Below are 22290 nucleotides of genomic sequence, written 5' to 3'. Positions count from 1 at the left end.
CACAAAACTAAGCCCCTGCAACATATAGTGATACCAGATAATGTGCACTTTCAATTATTTTTCACATACATATACAATGTAAAAAGTCATGCGCTTCTGGTTATATAAACATGTCAGGGTGTATCATGCAAAATTCAGTTCTACGACAGACTGCACAACATTGTTTTGTTTCAAACACTTTACTAATATTAGACTGTTACTAACAGTAGACTCCTTTGTATAATCTATAGATGAACTGTGCATTTATTTTCTGCTCTAAGCTCTTGAGATAGAGCAATAGAAGGACAAAGACTCAAGTGGATGATAATAGGTAACGCTAGCACAATTTTTCATCATTAAAATAAATGATGTTTTGAATAAATTGGGAATATCATTATTTGACAGTGTATATCACATGCTATTAGTTGAGACAAGAAGTCAATATACAGTATAGATTCACAGTACATACATAGTTAAGCATACTGAAAATGCTCAAGTTGTTAATAACTTACCAGGAACCTTGAGTCCTTTACTGCACAGAACCTTTTCACCCATCCACCGATCAACCTCTTGTTCTGCAGCACTCCGCTGATCTGGGCATCTGGTAACTCAAACACCTCAGGCTTGCTCTCTTTCTTCTTACGCTTTTCTTTCTTCTTGGTACTGTAATCATAAGATTACATGTAATTCTAGTGTATAATAACACTGGTTTAGACAACAAAACTCTTACCAAGTTAAGAAAACTGATAAATTCATGAAACTGGTAAGTAATAAAAAAAAAACACACCTCAAAAACAGACACAACACAAATATCTTCATATCATTATCCAGTCTTATGACACTTGCTACACTATATATATAATCAGCATTGACTGCTAATTTTGCAAATTCAGGTAAAGAATCAGAATACAGAGACTCCTGGATCAATAAATTGCTTGAAACTTTCATCTTAATCTTAAATTTGCTTAGTAAAAAACAAAGAACATTTCATAACCTATTATGCGGGAAAGGACAGTTTGGAGGAAGTTCATAACTTACTCTTCTTCATCGTCATCATAATCTTCATATGACCCACTCTCATCCCCCGAGTCTCCACCTGAAAAATAAAAAAGATGATCAGCTTCACTTCAATGTCATACCTTAATCTACCGCCTGCCTGCCTCATCATATACATGTACTAATACAGGCTTTTCATTTGGTATCATCTGCGCCATGTTGAATTACAATAATGACTGTAAAACACACGGAAATGGCATTGCTGTAATCAAATTACCCGCCAACATGGTCGCCTGGGGATTCAAATTATAATTGTCAAGATGTCATTGAAAAGCCTGTTACAAATGCTGTGTATCGATGCATATACACAGGGTTACACTTACAAGGTTATTATCTAATTGCAGTATTTTGCTTGCAAGAAATCAACATCATCTCATCAAGAGCAATGTTAATGATGGTAGCTTGCACATCAAGTCTGCAAATATGAGCAGCAGAGTTGTTAGCTTGTGCAAGGAGAAAAATCTGAAATGTTCACAATTTGATAAAGCAAGAGGAAAATGGCAGGCTCAAAATGATGCTGGTCCTGAAATTAAGACACAAGCTGTCAGTTTCAATGGTGCTAAAAGCCTCTATGTATTTACTATACATAGAGTGCAAAAATATAGCCTGCATTTAAGCTGTAGGCAGCTGTCAGCAAAGGATTCTAGACTAGATGCTGAAGGGAATGTACATCAGTTTCTTGATCAAAACAGAAAAGCTCAAGACAGTCTTTTTCACACAGTGCATAAACTGTATATATTACGGAGGAAAAATTCATGTCCTGTTTTGATTTAAGTTAGCTATGAAAATGTTACAGTAAGTTTTATGATAACTATAATTTTAGAGTTTGACAATGCTTTTCATGTATTATGTATATATGTAGTTCAGCGCAGCTTTTTGCACTAGATGCATTGAAGCCAGTGGCGCATTGCAGAGTTATATAATGTATAATGCCCAAGCAGTATGCCAAGCACTGCGAAGGACAAATTGTGTCCAACCTAGTACCTGGGGTTGACATAACGGACATTCTCCCCATTGCTGGTGGGTCAACATCAGGGACCTCATAGGTGTCCTCACTTATTGCTTCAGGCGCCTGTTCTGTCTCTACAAAGAAAACATTATTCATTTCAAGTCTGTACGGTTCTTAGGTCGCTAATAGCTTTAAGGTAAAAGGTCCAGAGATGTTTTCAGAAACAGAATGTGAGAGTTGAGACCATGGAACTGGGAAAACTCACTGGGAGCTATTGGTACTTCTTCGTACATCTCATCATCATCATCATCACCTGTTGGCACGGTGACCTCTGAACTTGTTGCTGTTACAAGGCATGATGGGAGAGTAGAATGGGAAGAGAAAAGGGGAGATCAACATAACTACAGTGTATTACAAACAGTTGCAAACAGGAAAAAAGGATCAGAGATTTTTCACTGAAGAATCTGAAACTGACACGTTGCTAACTTAAAGGATTATATTCTTTTAGTAAGACCAGGTTTCATCATCATCATCATGATCATCATCCTTGCCGCATACATTGTTGTATCAGTCTTTGCTGAGGTGGGCCATCATTGTTCTCCACACTTTCTCCAGACAAGGTTTGTCCCTACCAATTATAGATAACTGAGGGTAAGCTTCTATACTAGTATGCTGCTTACATTCTAATCACTTGCTTATCTTTGTTGTTGAAAGTACATAATAAGGTTTATAATCAAAATCAACAACAATATTATAACTTATGATAATATATAAGGACATGTCAGTGGCATTGAGTCATAAGAGACCTTCAAAATGGTCCCTAGGAGTTGCTGTAAATGCATTTAAGTTCGCGGGAATTGAATTTCGCGGTAGCGGGAAAGAGGACTAGCTTTCGCAGTGGTTTTAATTTTGCGGTAGCACCATATACTGTGGTCTCTTGCTGCCATGGAAAAATGTTCGCGGTGGTTTTAAGTTCACGGTGAAGCGGCCACCTCGAAAACCGCGAACATTAAACCACCGCGAAAGTTTCTGTATTTACAGTATATGGGAAAAGTCTATCAAATACCCACCTTCAGTAGCCTGATGACCCATGGGTTCCTCATACATGTCCTCATAGTCCTCCTGCTCTATCTGAGGGGTGGGGAGGGGGGCAGCAGGCCGTGGGGGGAGGGCCACGGTGGGAGCAGGGGTGGGGGGGAACCGTGGGGGCAGGGGAGGACCGTCCTGGGCTGGAGCGGCCATCGGACACTCATATTCCTCCTCATCTGGAAGGGATACAGGAAAGGGAAACAAATTAAACAAATAAACTATGATTTTAAGTTTTTGTGCAAGACTTTTTTGTATGAATCATGACTATAAAATTAGGACAACCCTAAAAGTCTACGCTCACTTAAATGGCTGTCTCGAATCTTTTCTAAATGTACAACCAAATAGAAGACAGATGATTGTCAACTAAAAAACTTACCAAGTTAGGATCTTATGAATCATACAGAGTATAAAATGTAGATTGTTACTAATGTTAGGACCTATATGACTGTTAAGGTAAAACTACAGAACAATTGAAAATGTTTGGTCTTAGAATCATGTCTGTATTTCTGAATTTACTAATATAATACTAGTAGTACTAGTAGTAATACTAGTAGAGGTGAGGTGAGTACTTTTCAAAACTTACAAATAAATGCAGATCTATCTGCTTCTGCCAGGTGGCAGTTACTAAACAATTGTATTGGGTACAAGTTGAACAATCAAATTCTAAATATAGTGTAAGCCAGGTTTACCGGCCCAACTACTTACACTGAATAAGATAAAAGAATTAGTTTTCTGGTGCATGCACATGTAACGTTAACACGTAAATTTTCCTTTTCATTTTTTTTATTCTAGCTCATCACAAAATGTTTTATGATAACGTTATAATATTCTGTAACCTGAACATTAAAGGATCACTATGCTAGAAGAATGAAGGCATATTTGGGGCCTCCTGACAACTGGTTGCATGTTTTTGCCAATGGAATTAACAATGGGCTACCAAACAATGAGACAGAAAAAAATGAAAGCTGAAGAAAGTCCTAAGGTATTGTAGACATAAGAAATAGCTGCACAGCTTCTATTTAACCTGCGCTAACCTGCATTATTACATGCATATGCAGGTGACATTTCAAGGCCTAGCTTTGTTTGTGACCTCTTCTTGGTTGATTGCACAAAACCGGTATGTGCACATTTTCATGTATATGTAAATGTACAGTGATTAGCCTGGGGTGTTGACTTAAATCCATGGAACTGATCCTATATGGAAACATGGTTCATCCTGTGTCCTTAGAAATGTGCTTAGATGTAAAAAAGTTCGTGGTATTTGTATTCAAACAGGAAGTTGCTTGCGAGAAGGAATGTCTGGCAACAAAAGACCAAGTGTTTTCCAAAGTAGGCAGACTACATTTGTATTATGAGCACATATAACCTGGAATCCAGTCTACTGCTGGCTGGGCCTACCGTACTTAGTGCAGGCTTTGTACGGGGCCAGGGAAGCTCCCAGCCGCTTAGGTAACCGGCCACACCCGGTAGAATTTTCACGGGGTTAGACTTAGCCCAGTGGGAGTTAATTTGCCAGGGAGTTAATTTGCCCGCCAGCAGTAGACTGGGGAATAGTTAATAGGAACAGTTCTCGGCGCGGCGATCCCCGCGCCGTTTCTAACCAATAGTGTTACGAGAACCCAATCAACTTGCCGCGCCTTGATTGGTGCGCGCAGCACGCCTTGTCAAACCCTGACATGATTACCATATCAACATGGCCGACTCGGGGGAGCCTGACACACGCGCACGGCTGCTCTGGAAAATGCCTTTTTCCAGGGCTCTGTTGTTGTTTGAAGGGGTCGATAGCTTTAAAGATAAGCAGAAGGAAGTTTTGTGGTTGTTTCTGCATGGAAGGATGTCATGGCTCTCCTCCTCATTGATCTACCAAGCTGACCCACGGGCCGCGGGACATAACTGTTGACATCACTCGAGTGTCCAGATGGACTGAAGTCCGCGAACTTTCCCACTCTATAGAGACTGTTCTGTCCCCTCTGGTCGCCCTGATCAGAGACCAGGTCAAAGAAGCCAGATGACTTGGGGTATCAGTTGGCGACGCTACTCCCAGTGAGAATTAGAGGCGTGCAGATTGGGAGGTTTCAGCTCGTTTTGAGACGTGGGTCATGACTTGTTGTTGTTCCATATCACTTATTCTCCGTGTAAATGACATTCAACTGGTCTCTCTACGTTGTTATAAAGTACCATTGGGTTATATCTAAAGAAGAAAAAACACTACATACATCTGTGATTACCTTTCACACAGTCATAGAAAAACGTTGATATTTTGTCTGTCTCCAGTCCAGATCCATTTCTCTTCATGAATAAAACTTAGTCTTACCAAGGAGTCTTAGTGTGTCTTACGTTGCATACAGGAACTTCCAATATCCATTGTTCATGTTCTTTTCTCACATTTCGTTTAAAAAAAAGACTACAATGTTATTTAGTCAGTTGTGACATTTATTCTGGCTTACAAGGATCCCAAAACCGCCCGATTGTAGTGTAGATACGAAAGTGATATGATTACATCACGGCAAGCAGGTCATGAATATGTAACAAGGCAGTAGTGGATTCGCCAGCGCATGGCGCGCTCAGGCCAATTGTGCCGTGTGCTGAGGGACTCCCGTGGTGTAGGAAGCCTTATCGCAAATCTGATCTCGAGGAAATTTAAACAAGGATCTCCCCAGTCTACTGCTGGCGGGCAAATTAACTCCCACTAGGCTAAGTCTAACCCCGTGAAAATTCTACCGGGTGTGGCCGGTTACCTAAGCGGCTGGGAGCTTCCCTGGCCCCGTACAAAGCCTGCACTAAGTACGGTAGGCCCAGCCAGCAGTAGACTGGATTCCAGGTTAGAGCACATAGGGCTGTGTCCTAAATACAGCGTACCTGTACCGTACCTGTAAAATTGTTTAGGTACAGGTCCATGGACCTAAACATCTGTGTACCTGTACCTGTACCTAAACACACTAAAGCACTTTTTAAGGCTCTGAGGTGTGTTTTCAGCATTAAGTTCAAATGTACTAAGAGAATATTTTATTTAATAAGTTATATGAAGAGCATGAAATGAAATGGTCATATTATGGCCTGTGACAACATGAGTTTCATATTAAATAAGGTTCTGTAATTTGTAAGAGAAGTGAAACTCTTTATTTGTTGCTTTAAATATTTGGCATTTTACAAGATTTTACATTGAACATCCATATGGTATTTCCTTTTTTACACACTACATATGATAAAAACTTCCTCAATTGTTAAGTTCCTGTTGTTATTCCTGTTCCTCCAGCTCTTCTGGTCTTCCTGCATTGTTGTGTTAAATGAATAATAAAGTTGCTTCTATTGCAAATTTTCTTTGCCTTACCCTGCTCAACCCCCTGTCCTGGAATGGGAGGAAGTGGAATCTTCTGTCTCTCAATAAAACTGTCTGGTCGGGCTGAACCATTGGAGGAGGATGGGAGGGTGTCCTCATAATATTCATCGCCATTTACCTGGTTGTTAAAGCACAAAAAAAATTATGAAACATGTCATATGAGAAACTGATACTGTAACACTTATGATCTTATCAACAGTTAATCATAAGTTAAAATTATTTAGTTACAGGAGTTGATACTAGCGCTGCATGCTGGTTTGACGTACTGTAAATGCATTCAAGTTCGCGGAGATTTAATTGAGCTTTTGCGGTAGCGGGAAAATGGACTTTTCGCAGTGGTTTTGATTTTGCGGTAGCATCGTGCACTGTATAGTCTCTTACTGTTATGGAAATATGTTTGTGGTGGTTTTAAATTTGCGGTGAAGTGGCTGCCCCCCGCGAAAACTGCGAACATTAAACCACCGCAAAAGTTTCTGCATTTACAGTACTGTATTAGATCACCTTCCTTGAAAACCCTTGGTTAGCATTACACAATAGGCGCGAACGGCTGCATATAGCACAAACATATGGAGCATTAGTGGCCAATGATGGAATGTTAGTTTTGAGATGCATGAGCATAACTCCACAAAATCTTACATCCTCCACCAAGGATGGTCCGTTCCCATTTTGGTGTAGGAAACTACTTGGGGGTTTGTCTGGCACGAGAGTGTCTTCATACATTTCATCTTCTTCTGCCTGGATTCGTAGAAGAAATATTCTTAAAATAAAGTTGATTGACAGAAATGATATGAAAAATGATAAAGAACATTAGAGTTAGAAAATTAGACCCATTTTCAAGCTGCAACATATTGGGCAAAAATGAGAGTCAGCGGTAAAAACATAATTTTTTTTTAGCATTGTTGTAACGCTTCACCTTTATCCGCGGGTGACCTTTATCTGTTCTTTATAAAACAGGTCCAGGAACGGTGGTTTCAAACTGTAATATTTTGAAACTCAGCTGTTTGGAAACACAATCTGTCCACTTGATGACCTAAGATATCCTGCTTTTGAACATAACGGATATTGGTTACCAGCGGATAAAGGTGAACTAGCGTTAAACGTTGTTTTGCCGTGCACTCCTCATTTTTACCCAACGTGCAGGATTTTGGAAAGGGGTCTACTAGATTTAGAATAAGAAAATCAATAGTTAAAATGTACAATTCATAATCGTATCTAGAAATTAATAAAAGAGACAATCAAAAGAGTTGAGATCATGATGTAATTTCAAATACTCTGTAGATTTGATATGTTGCAGTGTGACAGATTCAAAGTGAAAGTGAAACCACTTTACTTTCACTTCTGTCCAAGCACAATGTTACCGCATACAGTCGTCAACCTTTTGTACAACATGAACAAAGCCGTCTGATGACTCAGGCATAACAAGGAAACTTGAGGAAGTTTCAGCCCCAACAACAGTCAGTATTCACTCCATCATCACACAAATTTGTGTACACTGTATCTATTACAATTTGTTGGCTAAGCTCATTAGCTGGCCCATTTTCAAAATCTGCCAGACATGTTTGACCTTTCTATACTTTGTAGACAAAGAAGCTTGGTTACAGTCCAAAACACTAAGGGTCGGTCAGTAGGGATTCTCTTTTTTAATAGATTTCTACTGATTAGAGGTGATCCAACAAATACAGTTCAACGGAACATGTTAAAAACATGTAAAGATAAACTGAACCAAGAAATACAATGTTTTCTACACATCCTTGCTTCACCTGTTCAAAGCTTTCATCTGTGTGAAGTACGAGAAGTCTGTATTGACATTCATCACTCAGATAGAAAACTTTTATGTCTTTATGCCAGCGGTCAACACAAAAAAAAGGTTATAGTCCATAGATTTTTGCTAGGGTTAGTCGGGTAACCAGGAACCAGGCCTAACAGATTTAATTCCACCCAAGTTCAGGTTTGCCAACATCTTTAACGAGAGAGCTCATGTTTCAATCAAAGTGAACGTGACCTTTCCGGATCAATGATATGTACCGTCAGTGACCGTCCGTCACAATGAAGTCATGCACTTAGAATGGTATCAAACTTGGTTTTTTTCCCAGTGCACTTTGTCTTGACAAAATTCCTTTTTTCCTCATTTTGATCGAATTATAGATTAAACTTATTTAGCAAAGTAGATTAAACTCAAATAACAAAATATTTTGAAAAGGTTGCAATTTGAAACAACCGTCCATTCACTGGATAATCCCCAAATACCTTGATTTTTAATAAAAAACAACAAATATAAATTACCTCGCAGATAAAATTGAACTAGTGCTACTCACTACTAGTACTAGTGAACAATTTCTACTCACTTCTATTGACGGAACTGTTTTGGTATCTGTGGAGGGCACAAAAAAGAATGATTGTCATCGCAAAGTTTGACATCAACAGTAAACAACAGCCCCTGCAGCTGAAGGAAGTAGATAGTAAAGATCAAAAACACAAATTTAACATTCATGCATTTTTTACACGTGATCGTCATAACAAGTAGCAATATTAGAAGCTTTAAAATAGAAGGTTATGCACTCTTAGCTGCATATATATATCAATTTTGTATACCTTTGTATATCTTTTGGAAAGCAGTGTGCAAAATAATTTCGCAAACAGTGTGAACAAATGATCACATTTAAAAGTTATTTGTTGAAACCAAAGATATTGGTCAGTTCTAAAGGTCAGTGACCTTTCACCTCTGACCTGCTTTGTATTTGTCCAGTAACTTGACGAACTCCAGTCTCTGATTGGCTGCTGGTCTGGATAACTTCTCTCCTGACAGCTGATGACAGAGATACTCCTGGATTCCAGGCAGAAGTTCCTCCAAGGCTGGAGGGAAACAAAATTTGAATTTTGAAACATTTGTATTGCAAATTGTAGGTTTATCATAATCTCCGAGCAGATCCTACGGTGCCATAAGATAGTATCAAAGCTGGCCAAGGATCATAGCTGGCCAAAGGGAGTCAAATGGGCACCGGAGATCTGCCTTCACTGGAACAGGGAGGAGCATTTCTATTGAATAAAGGTGTCTCTGCCCCTCCCTGTGCCATATTAACAGCTACACAAAAATCCGAGATGCTAATGATTTTACGAGCAATTTATTTCTTTATTGGGACAAGTTCATTGACCCGCGCACATCCCTGTAGGAGATCCGCGTCAAACAGGAAGGAGGGCAATTAACACCTACACAGCAAGCACAGTTTGATTAGGCAACAATTGGATGTTAACCCTCTCAACACGTCATAAAATTTTTTCCTGTATACCATATACGACATATAATTTCAGTCTATACAGGTGTCAATTAGTACTTTTTGTGTATTATTATTACAGCTGTTATGTAAGGAGTAGACTAGGAAAACTATATATTGCTGGAAAGCTCACAGAATGGCCTTTCCAAAACAAGCAAAATAAATATCATACCATCAATCTGAGGACAGCAATCGTCATGGAAACCACTCAAAAACACATTAGCAACACTCCCAAAAAAAGCTTCACAAAAGAAAACATTTGGCTAGGGACTGAGTTTTTTGTGTCATTTATCATAAAACTATGTAGAAATACTCAATTATACATACACAATGCTGGTATGCTGTTAGAATGACCAAAAACTAAAAATCAAAGCATGATTTCAAATAAGTTCAGTGTTGATAAACAAATATTCACCCCAATAAACAGTTGTGCCCCCCTCCCCACACCTGTAGTTGTACTATTAAAATAATGAATATGCCTTGTGCTAAATGGCAAATTATTTTTCTGGATGTTCTCCACATATCAGGGAGTCAAATAAATCCTATTACTTATGACTTGGGTAGAGAAACAGGTATCAGAGTATCTAAAATGTCAATTGAGACCAGTGACCTTTCTGACCTGACCTGGTCCTCCTCATGCCCCAAGAAAAACAACAAGGAAGCATGCATGTAGAACTCATTAGACACTGTGATATCAGCTCATTTGATCTCAACAAAAACAGCTGGGTGTTTGCCTTGCTGTCCCTCAAGGATTTCCCTGTCATCACTCCTGTAAGCCACCAACAAAATTATCCACCAAATTGTCTCCATTTCTGCTAAATTTACTAAATAAACCTGTCGAAAACTGAAGCCAAAACACACGCTGGAGGCCTCAGAAACAGGGCTCAAATGCTATATCCCTTCTGGTTGGTCAAAGATACAAGCATCCTGATTGGCAGACTCTGCCAAATTTCCCATTTCACAGTAGTCAGTTTGAATTTCCCGCCGGAATTAAACCTGAAGCCACGATCGTGGCTTCTCGCGTCCTATGGGAAAGCCACGATAGTGGCTTCTCGTGCTGAGAGGGTTAATAGCCTTTTGCGAAGCCGAATGAATGCAGATCCTACGGTGGGATGTGTACTATATTATGCCACCGTGGATCTGCTTGGAGATTAGGTTTATCATTTGTGGTGACCTGTCCACTGCAATTCAAGACGGTGAGTTGATATGTGTTTCAATGTATCACTATTGGAACAGAATTGTTTAAAATTTATAAGGCCACACCAATTTTATTTGTTGTTTCTCGGATTTCCCGACCCCATTTATTCCAATTTGAAAAAAAAAACAAAAAAACTTTTCAAATTGATGGCCACACCTGGTGTTGACATAATTTCCCTGCCTTTTCTTTCGCAAATTAACTATGGGCCTCAACTTCCAGTAGCTGTACATGCTTATTTTGGATGGTACATTTATAATTTTTCTTCAAACTTTGAACTTTGCTATCAGGGACCCCCTAAAATGTAAGCCCATCGACTCTCCTTACCACCGACTTTTTGCAATTTTTTTTTTTTTGACCAACCGACCCAATTTTTTTTAAAAATCTGAGTAATAACAAGTAAAATTGGTGTGGCCTAAACTTCATAATACCATGAAAACCTCTATTTTTTGCTGGAAATTTCTGTTCCAGTGAAAAAAAAAAAAATTACTAGTAACAAAGATATACAAAAACCTTTTGTAATCTAGGGGTGCACCAAAGCACACTACTAGTAATGTATCAAACTGATTAAGATGAAGTCTACATAAAACAAACAAACAGACTATTTCTGATAACTTAACTAGTAATAGTTGCTTTAAAAAGAATGATTGTAGACAGGTATGTACAGTACATGATGAACTAACTTACTAAGGCAAAAAAGGGGAGGAAGAGGAAGTCTGCAAACTCAAAAGAACTTATAAAAGTCAGTCCTATTGTTGGTTGGACTGTACCCAGTGTAAGGGAATACCAACCCTAATGCATACATTACGTAATAGCCATTAGTTTGTATTCAGCAATAATAAAGCCCCAAGTCCATAGTACAAAGGTATTTGTACAGTCTATTGTGCCAACAAATGGATCAAACATTACAGGAAATTTAAAGCTATTATTCTGTGGACAAGGCACAGTGGTGAAAAAACTCACTTGCACTGTGTATTGTCAAACATATGCATTTTCTTTCATGTAGAGAATGCATTTAAAAAAAAAAAATTGGGCTGTCAAGCTTGTGCTTTATTTGTGTACGATGTAGACCGATTCTCACTTATCCTCAACTACAAACTGAGGCATATTACATTAATCTTCAAGCAGATGCATGGCTTATTCTAAAAACTTGGATTCTTGAAAGTTAAAACTTTTCAAGCTCAACTACATGTGAAAATGGAGTACATCAGTTTTCAGCGACAATGACAGTGAATAGTGACCCCAATTTTCTTTGCTGCTGAACCACCCCAACTCCTTTCAGCATGTATAATGAATTAGGGGATAAACCATTATACATGACAGCTTGATGGCATGGATGCTTCCCTAAAAACAACAATTGTGGTCTCAGTTATTTTAAGAAATCCCCCCAGGCCCAGCTGAATACACTATTAGTCTGGTGACACATACTGTTGTAGTTAGTTTAATAGAACTCTATCTTCTAGGCTTATCTTTGCTATTATATTAAACTGGACTGTATAACCAAGGAGTGGAGGCTAAAAACACCTGGGGAAGGTTCATTATGGTTCCACTTGGTGGGCATAGATTAGGGGTGTTCCAAAAATATCCCTGAGAGAAATGATGAGTCTCTTTAGAACTGACATGATATGAGTTTTACAAAAAGTGCTGCCTCAACCATGAAATTATCCCTAGAGCTGTCCTAAGCCCAGGGGATTTTTTATCAAAACTGTAGGCCAGACTTCTGTAGGATTATATAGGCCATCATAAATTATGTAGACAGTATCCTAATATTTCATATCTTATTCATTTCATACACTTACATGGTATAACTATGTAGTGGGCATTTTATCTAAGACTTAGTTATTACTTGAAGTAACCCTTGCGATGCTGAGGGTTTACCTTATCTCCAAGTATTTTTCTTCTACAGTAGAAACAATAGTGCTGAAAGATTGCGAATGTGATCTGTAACCAACATGTTTAAATTGCACACAGGTTATCAGTGCAACTCATGCTCAAACTTTGCTTAAAATTGCAAACTCAAGAATATTAAAGTTGAACAAATTGCTGGAAAAAACAACTTGGGAATGATTTCTGCCTTCTATATGAGTGACAGACATAATTCAACTGTTTCTTGTGTTAGTCATTTAATACATATGCAGTAAAGGCCTCAGGTGGTCTAAATCTACATGGAGCGAATCCCTCAGGACTAGCATTACAGACCATTAACCAAAAATGGCAACAAATAAGCATACTGGATGAATGATCTCACTACCCCTAATTGCTAAAAAGTCGGGACATTTAATCTTTATTTATTTATTCATGCATCTTTAGGGTAGTCCTTTCACTGTTTCAGTTAGTTTTTACTGATTTCCAAGGGAGCCCTTTAATACAACATCTGTATTCCATCTGTGCACCAAAATCATTGCGAGCCGATTAGTAAGGTAACATGGGTATCAGATCAAATCAAATAAGTAGTTTGCATTCCAAATCTAGCTTAATTCGTGTACCAACCTCATTGTTTTCATCTGTTTTGTACGTGACTGGAGTAACAAAAATTCTGTTGTTTTCTTATTACGTGTATTTGAAACGAGTAAGAATATATAACTTATAAGAGTGTCAAAATCTGAGTTAAAGTATCATATGACACTTGGCTAAAATGATCCGAAATAAATTCAAACATGTTTTTGAACACATTGCAAACTTTTCAGCATGAATATATAGCTGTTAGAGTATGAAATACAGAAATAAAATTTGCAATTCATCATTATTGACAGTTTGGATTTGATCCTTGAGAAAAACCAAGTTGATAAAAGCTCCTTGGAATTGAAAAAACTGAGACTTTTATCAGCAAATGAATCTCAAGCCCTGTTTCTTGGCCATAATAGCAGTTGAAAAATCGCCAAAGCAACATCGACAGATTACTACAAACATATCCACTCTGTACAAGCGGAAATGAGGGGTTTGTATAGTCCAGGAGTCTGTTATCTACGGTTATAAAATGCATCCTCTACGTCATAGAAGGCGTGGCTCCAAGGATAGGTATGCTCAAAACACCTGGATACGGCAGGTATCACTATAACAACTTACACTGAAGGAATTCACTTTAAAAACTTTCATATTAAAGTATGTGTTAGTATTAAAAATGAAAGAAGAGATGAGGAGGGAATGGAGTTAATGTTTATCGGTGCGTAGTGATAAGAGGGGCGGTTCGCTTGCACAGCGCGTCCCGTTAATCATTTTTCTTTGTCCCGGGGATAGGTACGGCCCCAGCCCGCCCGCTTCCCCTCCCCTCACCCGTGAAAAGGACCCAGCAAACACTCAATCCGTAAATCTACACAAACAGTTCTGAATAGCACCACACAGGGAAATAAAACATTTGCTCGACCCACCTTGCAGCTTGTCCATGTCTTGAAAGGTTGGTTTCTTGCGATCTTCAGACAACAACGCCCCGGCTGAACATGCCTACACCGCCTCCAAACTTCCCGGGTTGTGAACTTTTCTTGGCTCGGTTCCCGGCCGTCTTGAGTTTCCTGCGATGTTGGAGAAAGAGTCGGAGCGGCTACATTTGCATTAGAACATGCTGAATCGCCTTCCAAGAATGCCTCGACCGGAAGTAAACCGTCGGGATCACGGCGCGAATCGTCCAAAGGTCGGTCGGGACAAAGGCAGTGCTGACGGGGCGGCGGAAACCCGTCGGGCCGCTGTATACCAAACGGTCCCGTGGGGACGTCTGGCCGTGCACTGATGACATCTAGCGACCTCAAGCCAAAGTGCAGTAGTCCTCACTTTGTCCACCTTCCCTGCCCCCAGTTTGTTAGTCCTATAAATAAAATTTGTGCATGGACAAACTGTACTTGTCTTTATACGCCAGGTTGGTTGCACGACTCCCCTTGTCGTTGAATAGTAAGTTATTTTGGACACATTGCAAACTTTTCAGTATGCATACGGCTGTATAAATACAGAAGTGAAAATTGCAATTCATCATTTCATTTCCTCTTGGCGTTGAATAGTGTTATTAAAAGGGATGTGCATTTTGCAACACTTTCTGTGCGAGTCTTGTGGTAGAATTTTTTTGCTTGTTCATTTCAAGGAGGCCTAATAAAATATAAAGCCTCATGGTTTATTTTAAAAGATTTTTCATGTTAATTACCTGTTTAACGTGACATAAAAGATCTTTGAAACATAGCTCCCCTTCCTGTTGTAGAACATATAGGGACAGCACATATTTCTCACATCAGGTAACTTTAACACCAACTTCAGATGAAATGCACCACCCCCCCTCACAATTTTGTTCAGAAAATGATGAAGCAGAGAATACGACAACTAAGATATCAAATTGGAGCAGTATAAGAATAAACAGGGACATGGACTCAAAAGCAATTGTCAGAACATCTTTGTATTCTGTATTAATGAAGTTTGCTGATAAAATATCTTTCTACTTTTCAACATGTTTATCATCCATCAATTCCATATACATAAATTCTGACCTACAACCGAAATCATTGTCTCTTTTATATCTTCAATGAAAGGCTTGCATATTTCAAACTCAAGATTCTCCATCAATTCAACATGTTTACATCTACATGTCATACAATATTATAACATGTACAATTAATGTGCTACCATATCATCCATAAGATAGAACTTTTATTAAGGCAAAACTAAGGAAAACACAGTTTTCCCACCACACAATTAATCCAGAAAAAAAGAATACTTTTTTTCTAAAGGAATGGCATTATCTTCTCTCTGTTACCCTCTAACTACCCGCTGGGGCATCGTTGCAGGAAACTGACTTCTGTAAATTTGGGTCACTTCATAAAACACACCAACAAAAAAAATAACACAAGCCAAAAGTCAAGTAACATTGTAGGTTTTTATATTTGAGCTACACACATGTTGTTGCATTTGTGATGGCAACTGTCACTCAATAGTACAAAATTGTCCTGAGTTAAATTAAGCTCTACTACTTGAAGTATTGATCTCTTCATATTTCAGAAATTACAAGAATAGTTCTATGAATACATGTACAAGGCTTCCTTGTTCTTGGTACGAGGCTTCCTTGTTCTTGTTAACAGTATTTCTAAATATCTATCTTTGATCAAGTATTTTTTCTCGAATTTTGGCTCTGTTGTACAAAACTTTACAGACTCAACTAGCTTTGATTCTTACTAAAAATAGTAAGTGCCAGATACATGTCATAGTCGTTTTAGTGACTATACAAATGAGCACCACTATTTATCAAGAGCGTAGCAAGTTTTTGGGAAAGTGTCTCTTCACAGCTGTATGTCTAGAATAGAATTCTGATTAACTGAATAATGAAGATTTATGCTTTATTTCATTGCTGAGTTTCTGTGGACTCTGTTTCTAACTGTTCAACACTTTCTCCATCCTGTAGGGCACTCCTTTCTAGAAGTTGCAGGATCTGTTCAGGAGTTACACGAATCTGCATTCCGCTCGTTCCAAGGAACCCGCCATTCTCAAACACGCCCGGTTCGATGAGGATGATTTCTCCGTCTTGTCCGGTAAGCTGTATCGCATTGGGGATCGAGATGGTGGTGATCAGTCCTTCACTTGTTCCTGCGCTGCCATTGGTCAGTTCCACACCTGTACAAGCCATTTCATTAGCTGTGTCCACAGTTGTACTGGTGATTTCATTGGTCTCTTCCACAACTCTTCCCCCACTTGTTCCTGCACTGCCATTGGTTGGTGCCACACTTGTGCCATCCATTTCACTGGTTGTTATCAAACTTGAACTTGTAATTTCATTGGACACTTCCACAGTTCTGCCCACACTTGTGCTGAGCTGTTCTTGATTGTCATTAGTTGGAACAATATTTGGTTTTGACATTCCACTAATCATTGTCCCGTTTGAATTGTGGATGCCATTTGTTGCCCCTTCTGTATTTCTAGGCTGCGTACTTGCTTCAACAGTCTGTGCATTAAGATTGAGTACTGCTGTCTGCAGTATCTCCGCAGCTTGTGCTGTGCTGATCTGCATGCCTCCATGATTGGGCTCCAGCTCTGGAGTGGCATGGGTCATTGCCTGCTGTAGTATGTCATCTGGGCCGAACAGCGGCACGCGCCCTACTGGCACCTGGACGTACTGCGGACAGACCTCCTGGTGCTTTTTCAGCTTGCTGGCCGTTCCCGTCTTCAGCCCACACTTGCAGCACTGAAACAGCTTCTCCCGAACGTGCCGCTCCAAGTGGCGGTTGATGGTCTCCTTTTGCGAAGCCCGGAAACCACACTGGTCGCACTGGTAGGGGCGCTCGCCCGTATGTTTCTTCATGTGCCTGGTCAAGGCACTCTTTTTAACAGACTTGTAGGGACAGAGGTCACAGGCGAAGGGTTTATCGCCCACGTGTCTCCTCTTGTGTTCGACCATACTGCACTTCAGTAAGGACCGGTACTCGCACATGTCGCACGCGTAGGGTTTCTCACCTGTGTGAGTCATCAGGTGGAGGGTGAGGCTTTTCTTGTAGTTGGTGGCGTAGTCACAGAAAGTGCACTTGAATGGTTTCTCCTTGTGAACGGTCTCACGATGGATGGCTACCTCGCTCTTATCCGTTGATTTAAAGTTGCATAGGTGACACCTGTGGGAGTGGATACCTTTGTGTTTGTGCATGTGGGTCTTGAAGTTACTTGGCCAGACTGTTGAGTATTTACACTGGTCACACTGCAGCCGTTTGTTTGGTAAATGTTTCCGCTTGTGCAGGGTCATCTGGGAGCTTTCCGCTGTCTGAAACCCGCATGTGTCGCACGTGAAACGCTTGATCCCTTTGTGGCGAGCGAGGTGCTGCTCTAAGCTTCGTTTGTGGCCAGACGCAAAGTCACACAGGTGACACTTGAAGGGCTTTTCACCAGTGTGTGTGTTCATGTGCGTGGCTAAGCACGTACGACTCTCCGACCTAAACGAACATAGGGTACACGCGTGTTTCTTCTTCAGCGTGCCTTTATGCCAGCTCATGTGTCGTTTCAGGTGGCTCTTCTGAGCAGTTGCAAAGTCGCACAGCTCGCATTTGAACGGCCGCTCTCCGGTGTGGGACCTAACATGCCTCTTAAAGGACGTGCTGTTGAAGGCGCAGAATCCACATTCCTCGCACAAGAACACCTTCACTCCGAGAAGATGATCGATATTCCCCAACTTGTCCGAATGTGACATCATGTGGCGGGCCAACTGCGGCTTGTATTTGGCCGTAAAGTCGCACTCCGGGCACGCAAACGGTTTCTCATCGCCGTGCGTTACCAAGTGCTGCTTGAAGGACTGTGCGTACGCGGTGGTAAAATTGCACTGATCGCACTTAAACGGCTTCTCCTTGCTATGGTGGCGCATGTGTCTTTCCAACTGGACCTTCTGCTTGGTTTTGTACTTGCAGTGGCTGCAGGAAAACGTGGTGGAAGAGGAGTGGTCTTGGATTTTATGCTTGCGGAGGGCGGAGTCGCTACTCGTGCTGAGGCCGCACACGTTGCAGCTGTAGGTGTCACCTGATGGATGCACCTGCAGGTGCAGGTCCCAGGCCTTCTCGTGGTTGGTCTTGTAGACGCAGGTGGTACACTGGTATTTGAAGGTCTCACTTTCAGCAAGTTGTCTGTTTCCTGCAAAATATTGATGCCATTTGTAATGTTACAAAAGCAAAAGACAATCTACCATAACTAAAGGTTTGAGTATACACATAAGTTGCATTCAATAGGTTGAGAGTTTGATTCTTGGCCGAGTCCTACCAAAGACTTTAGTTTAAATATGGTACATACTGCTTTCTCTGCTTAGTACTCAGTACTAGTATTTGTGAAAGAGTATGGTACATGTAGTTGAACACACACTACTGCCAGTGGACTAACCCCCTGCTTGAGGGACTGTGTAGCCTAAGCATTTTTGTAACAGTGATGGGCACTGCAATATGCTCCATCTAGTGTGGGAGGGACTTTTAAAAAATAACTTTTAGCAAGGAGGTTTTGATAAAACCTCCTTGCTTTCAGGCATTATATCAGGTCACATGCACAATGTAAGTTACCTACCTGCAATTGTATCTGTACTTGCTACTGGTTGACTTTGGTGAGATCTAGTGTCATCCCTTTCCTCCTTTTCTCCCACAGCCTCACTTGAACTTGAACCTTGAGAAGCTTCTGACTGATTTGCTTCCAACGAATCTGCAGTTGTTTCATCTTCTGCCAGTGGCAGCATAAGGTCTACATCCTTCCTTAGACTACAGACTTTCTGTTCATTCTTGACGGACTCTTGACTTTCATCTTTGGTGTCTTCAATCATGCTATTGGCTGGAGCTTCTACAACTTGCATGTGTTCCACTGCAGTACCCGTAGCTACATTTCTCACAGTATTCAAAGCTCTGTCAACCCCACATACAGGTTTGGTTTGCATCTTGCAAGGAATGTGTGTTCCTTGTGCGCTTTTAATGTTAGTACAGTCATTGCCTGGACTGCTTATGGCATCTTTTTCTATATTGTTAATTTCCTTAAGAGCATTTTTGTCTGCTACATTATAACCTAATGAGTCTTCATATTCATAACTGTCTGCCATAGGTTCCTTTCTGACTTCTATTTCTCTGTTGTTAGAGTCCTGGCCTATGTTGTCCTGTGTTTGCTGTGATTCTGTGCCGTTGGTTTGACTCAAACTGTTTGATGTCTCTACTTGCTGCACTTCAGACCTCACAGTGTTAACTGAGGGGCTGTTGCATGAGTTCTCTACACTGTCTTTGCGCGTCTTTTCAGTTCCCTTGCAAATAGCTATGTGCTGCGTTAGATCACCTTTTGAAGATGCTTTATACCCGCAGCGACTGCACACACAGGATTTCTCCTTCATGGCATGCATGTACAGCGCATATCCACTGGGAGCTTTGTAACTACACTGGACACATTTGAGCTCTTCTTCCTTTGTATGTTTGGACATGTGAGTTCTGAGGCACTTTTTGTGAGCTGTTGAAAAGTTGCACCGATCACATTTAAACGGTTTTTCACCCGTATGGATTCTCTCGTGTTCCTCCAGAGTCGACCGACTGTACGCCCTGTACTTGCAAGTCCTGCACGCAAAAGGCTTCTTCACCTTCCCGGCATGCCAGTCCATGTGTCTGTCCAGGTGACAACTCTGAGTGGTGGCGTAGTTGCAGAGGGAGCACTTAAACGGCCTCTCCCCTGTGTGAGTCCTCATGTGTCGGGTCAGACATGACTTGTTTAAAGCGATGTAACCGCAGTCTTGACAGCGGTGTTTGGGGTGCAACTCCGTAACACGACCACCAGTTCCGACACGCTTACGCAATGACCTCCTGGTGGTCTCAGATGTATCAGTATTGGATCTCTTACTAGCACTCTGTTCTTCTGAAATGCTGTTGCTTTTTTTTCTCTGTTGTCCCGAATAGTCTTTCTGTTCCAAGCCATTTGGATTACTTCCGGAAGGTTTCTCGTTGTGTGTCTTCATATGTGCTTCAAGGCTTTGCTGAGAAATTGTCTGCCCGCATACGTCACACTCCACACTGCAGTTCTTGTCCCCCTTTTCTGGGTGGCGTAGTCTTACGTGACGAAGAAGGTCATCTCGTACTTTTGTTTGATACTTACAACTGTCACACTGGAGGACTGTCTTGCTTGCTTTGCTGCCGTGTCTCTTTTGATGCCTGTCTAACTGGACCTTTTGGGATGCTGAAAAATCACACTTGTCACACTTGAAGGATTTGCCTCCCGCGTGAGTCCTACCGTGTGTTGTAAACTGAGACTTTGATGCAGCGGAGTACCCACACTCACCACAAACGTACCGTTTCCCAGGTCCTGCATGTTTCATCATGTGTACCTCCAAGTACTGCTCACTGTTGGTGGAATAGTCACAATGTTCGCACTTGAAGGTTTTGTTTCCCGAGTGGGATTTCTTGTGCCTGTCCAAGCTAATTTTCCTGGTTGTTCGGTAGTCACAGTGTGAGCACTGGTATTGTGGAGTCTCTCCATGAGCACTGCCATCATCAGTACTCTCCATGGCTGTAGAAGGTCAAAACAGTAATGCTAAGTAAGTAACTGGACACAGCTAAACATTTGACAGACAGCAACGGACTGGCATGTTCTCACTCTCGGACTTGCTTCAGCTTATCTCTAGATGGTAACGTGCGGTCTTCACCAGTATCCTTATGAGAAATTTACTGACACATAAATTGCTACTGCGTACAATTTTGGAAAATTAATCTATGTTGTCGTAAATTCTCACAGGAGTCTGCCTGTGCCTTGGTTACATCAAGGACCTTGGTTACATGCATGTTTACATATGCACTGATCTATGACGAAAAATGTCCTCGTCGACTAGACGGATGAACGACACATATGCACACACATGTAACGTTACTATGATGTAGAGAGCATCTAGTAAAGCACATCATGCATCATATGATATAGACAGACAAAAACAATTTGTCAATCATCGATCATCATGCATCACAGACTCCTGCAAAATAAATAATTTGTTATGAATTTCATATATATGGACTGATCTCATGCATTTTGAGGTCATTTTTCAGACTAATATATCATCTTTAATATTTGCATCGTTTCCTCGAGGAGGGAACCTCCTTGCAAGATACCATAACGTTACATAAAAATTTATTGGTTTTCTCAAACGCACCCCTCCCACAAATTATCTTGAGGCCACCAGTAACTTCTCATTTCCTCTCCTTCGTATCAGCGTAGACTTACCTATATTGATAATTTGCTCCTAGAGGTCTCAAGCCTTACAGAAATCGGTAGGTACAGAAGATCCGGCGGCCAGTAGCAAAGAAACTTCCCGAAGTTGTCCTGAACAAAAATCAAAATGGCGAAAATGGCGGATCTGGGTACGAGACTGTGGGGTCAAAGTTGAAAACGAAGGGAGTGAAACTTAGGATAGCCTGACCACTACCAAGAATTGTAGCGCTCCCTGTCGGATAATGTGAGAACTACAATGTACAAGACGGCTTAGTTCTGCAGCCGAATTCTGGCATGTAACGAAAGCTACAAACCTTCTTAAAAACTATGATTATTGACTACATTTGCGGCAAAATCACCCCAAATAAAGATTTGAAAATGATTTGCCTTTTGAGCAATGCTAGGGGGGAGGGGGGTCCATTCTCCGACCCCTCCCGTTAGTTAGGGTCTTATAATGACAAGTAATTACCTCAGCAGTAAGATAGCCAAGGCTTGTCTCACAAGTTATATGAAGTTTTGAGTGGTACTTAACATCTATTATCATAATACCGGTACGTTTACGACGATTTCTCTAGCCATACTGATTTAACAAATTGTCAACGCATCATTTTCTCCAGTTACATGTTGCTGTTATAGCTTACCCTTGCCACTTCTTCTGTGTAACTTTTCTGCCACTCTTGTCCTGCTAAAAGCGTAATATTGTAATTGTAACACGCCGCGGAATTACACGGCGAACGGGCGCGTGGTTGGGAGGGGGTAA

At 40.7% G+C, this 22290-nt stretch overlaps 2 protein-coding genes across 6 annotated transcripts in view; both read right to left on the bottom strand.

Annotated features, from left to right (window-relative positions):
* The window catches only part of LOC118431099 (actin filament-associated protein 1-like), a 30093-nt gene extending 15521 nt beyond the window's left edge, over positions 1–14572 (bottom strand). Inside the window, exons 1-10 of one of the 5 annotated variants that reach the window (XM_035842208.1) lie at positions 14249–14572; positions 9141–9266; positions 8759–8784; positions 7050–7148; positions 6405–6531; positions 3055–3249; positions 2250–2327; positions 2020–2118; positions 1018–1075; positions 492–642 (exon numbers count right to left, since the gene is read on the bottom strand). In XM_035842208.1, the coding sequence (XP_035698101.1) occupies positions 492–642; positions 1018–1075; positions 2020–2118; positions 2250–2327; positions 3055–3249; positions 6405–6531; positions 7050–7148; positions 8759–8784; positions 9141–9266; positions 14249–14264 (975 nt within the window). In that variant the 5' untranslated portion in view covers positions 14265–14572. The remainder of the gene's footprint in view (positions 1–491; positions 643–1017; positions 1076–2019; positions 2119–2249; positions 2328–3054; positions 3250–6404; positions 6532–7049; positions 7149–8758; positions 8785–9140; positions 9267–14248) is intronic. The other 4 variants (XM_035842209.1, XM_035842212.1, XM_035842210.1 and 1 more) reach the window with 4 other exon arrangements.
* A 667-nt stretch (positions 14573–15239) lies between these two features.
* Positions 15240–21703, bottom strand: LOC118431095 (zinc finger protein 208-like). Its single transcript, XM_035842199.1, has 3 exons — positions 21543–21703; positions 18876–20837; positions 15240–18455 (listed from the first exon to the last, which is right to left on the bottom strand). The coding sequence occupies exons 2-3, from the start codon at positions 20833–20835 to the stop codon at positions 16195–16197; spliced, it is 4221 nt and encodes a 1406-aa protein (XP_035698092.1). The 5' UTR covers positions 20836–20837; positions 21543–21703; the 3' UTR covers positions 15240–16194.
* Positions 21704–22290: the final 587 nt, after the last annotated feature.

Source organism: Branchiostoma floridae, chromosome 14, assembly GCF_000003815.2.
Source record: "Branchiostoma floridae strain S238N-H82 chromosome 14, Bfl_VNyyK, whole genome shotgun sequence".
NCBI classification, from domain to species: domain Eukaryota; kingdom Metazoa; phylum Chordata; class Leptocardii; order Amphioxiformes; family Branchiostomatidae; genus Branchiostoma; species Branchiostoma floridae.
The sequence above is the reverse complement of the archived record's forward strand: the minus strand, read 5'-3'. Positions and strand labels throughout refer to the sequence as shown.

Coding starts and splice junctions, on each gene's coding strand:
- LOC118431095 (XM_035842199.1), bottom strand. CDS start 20,835: ATGGAGAGTACTGATGATGGCAGTGCTCATGGAGAGACTCCACAATAC. Junction 18,456..18,875: donor AAGTACAGATACAATTGCAG/GTAGGTAACTTA, acceptor AATATTTTGCAG/GAAACAGACAACTTGCTGAA.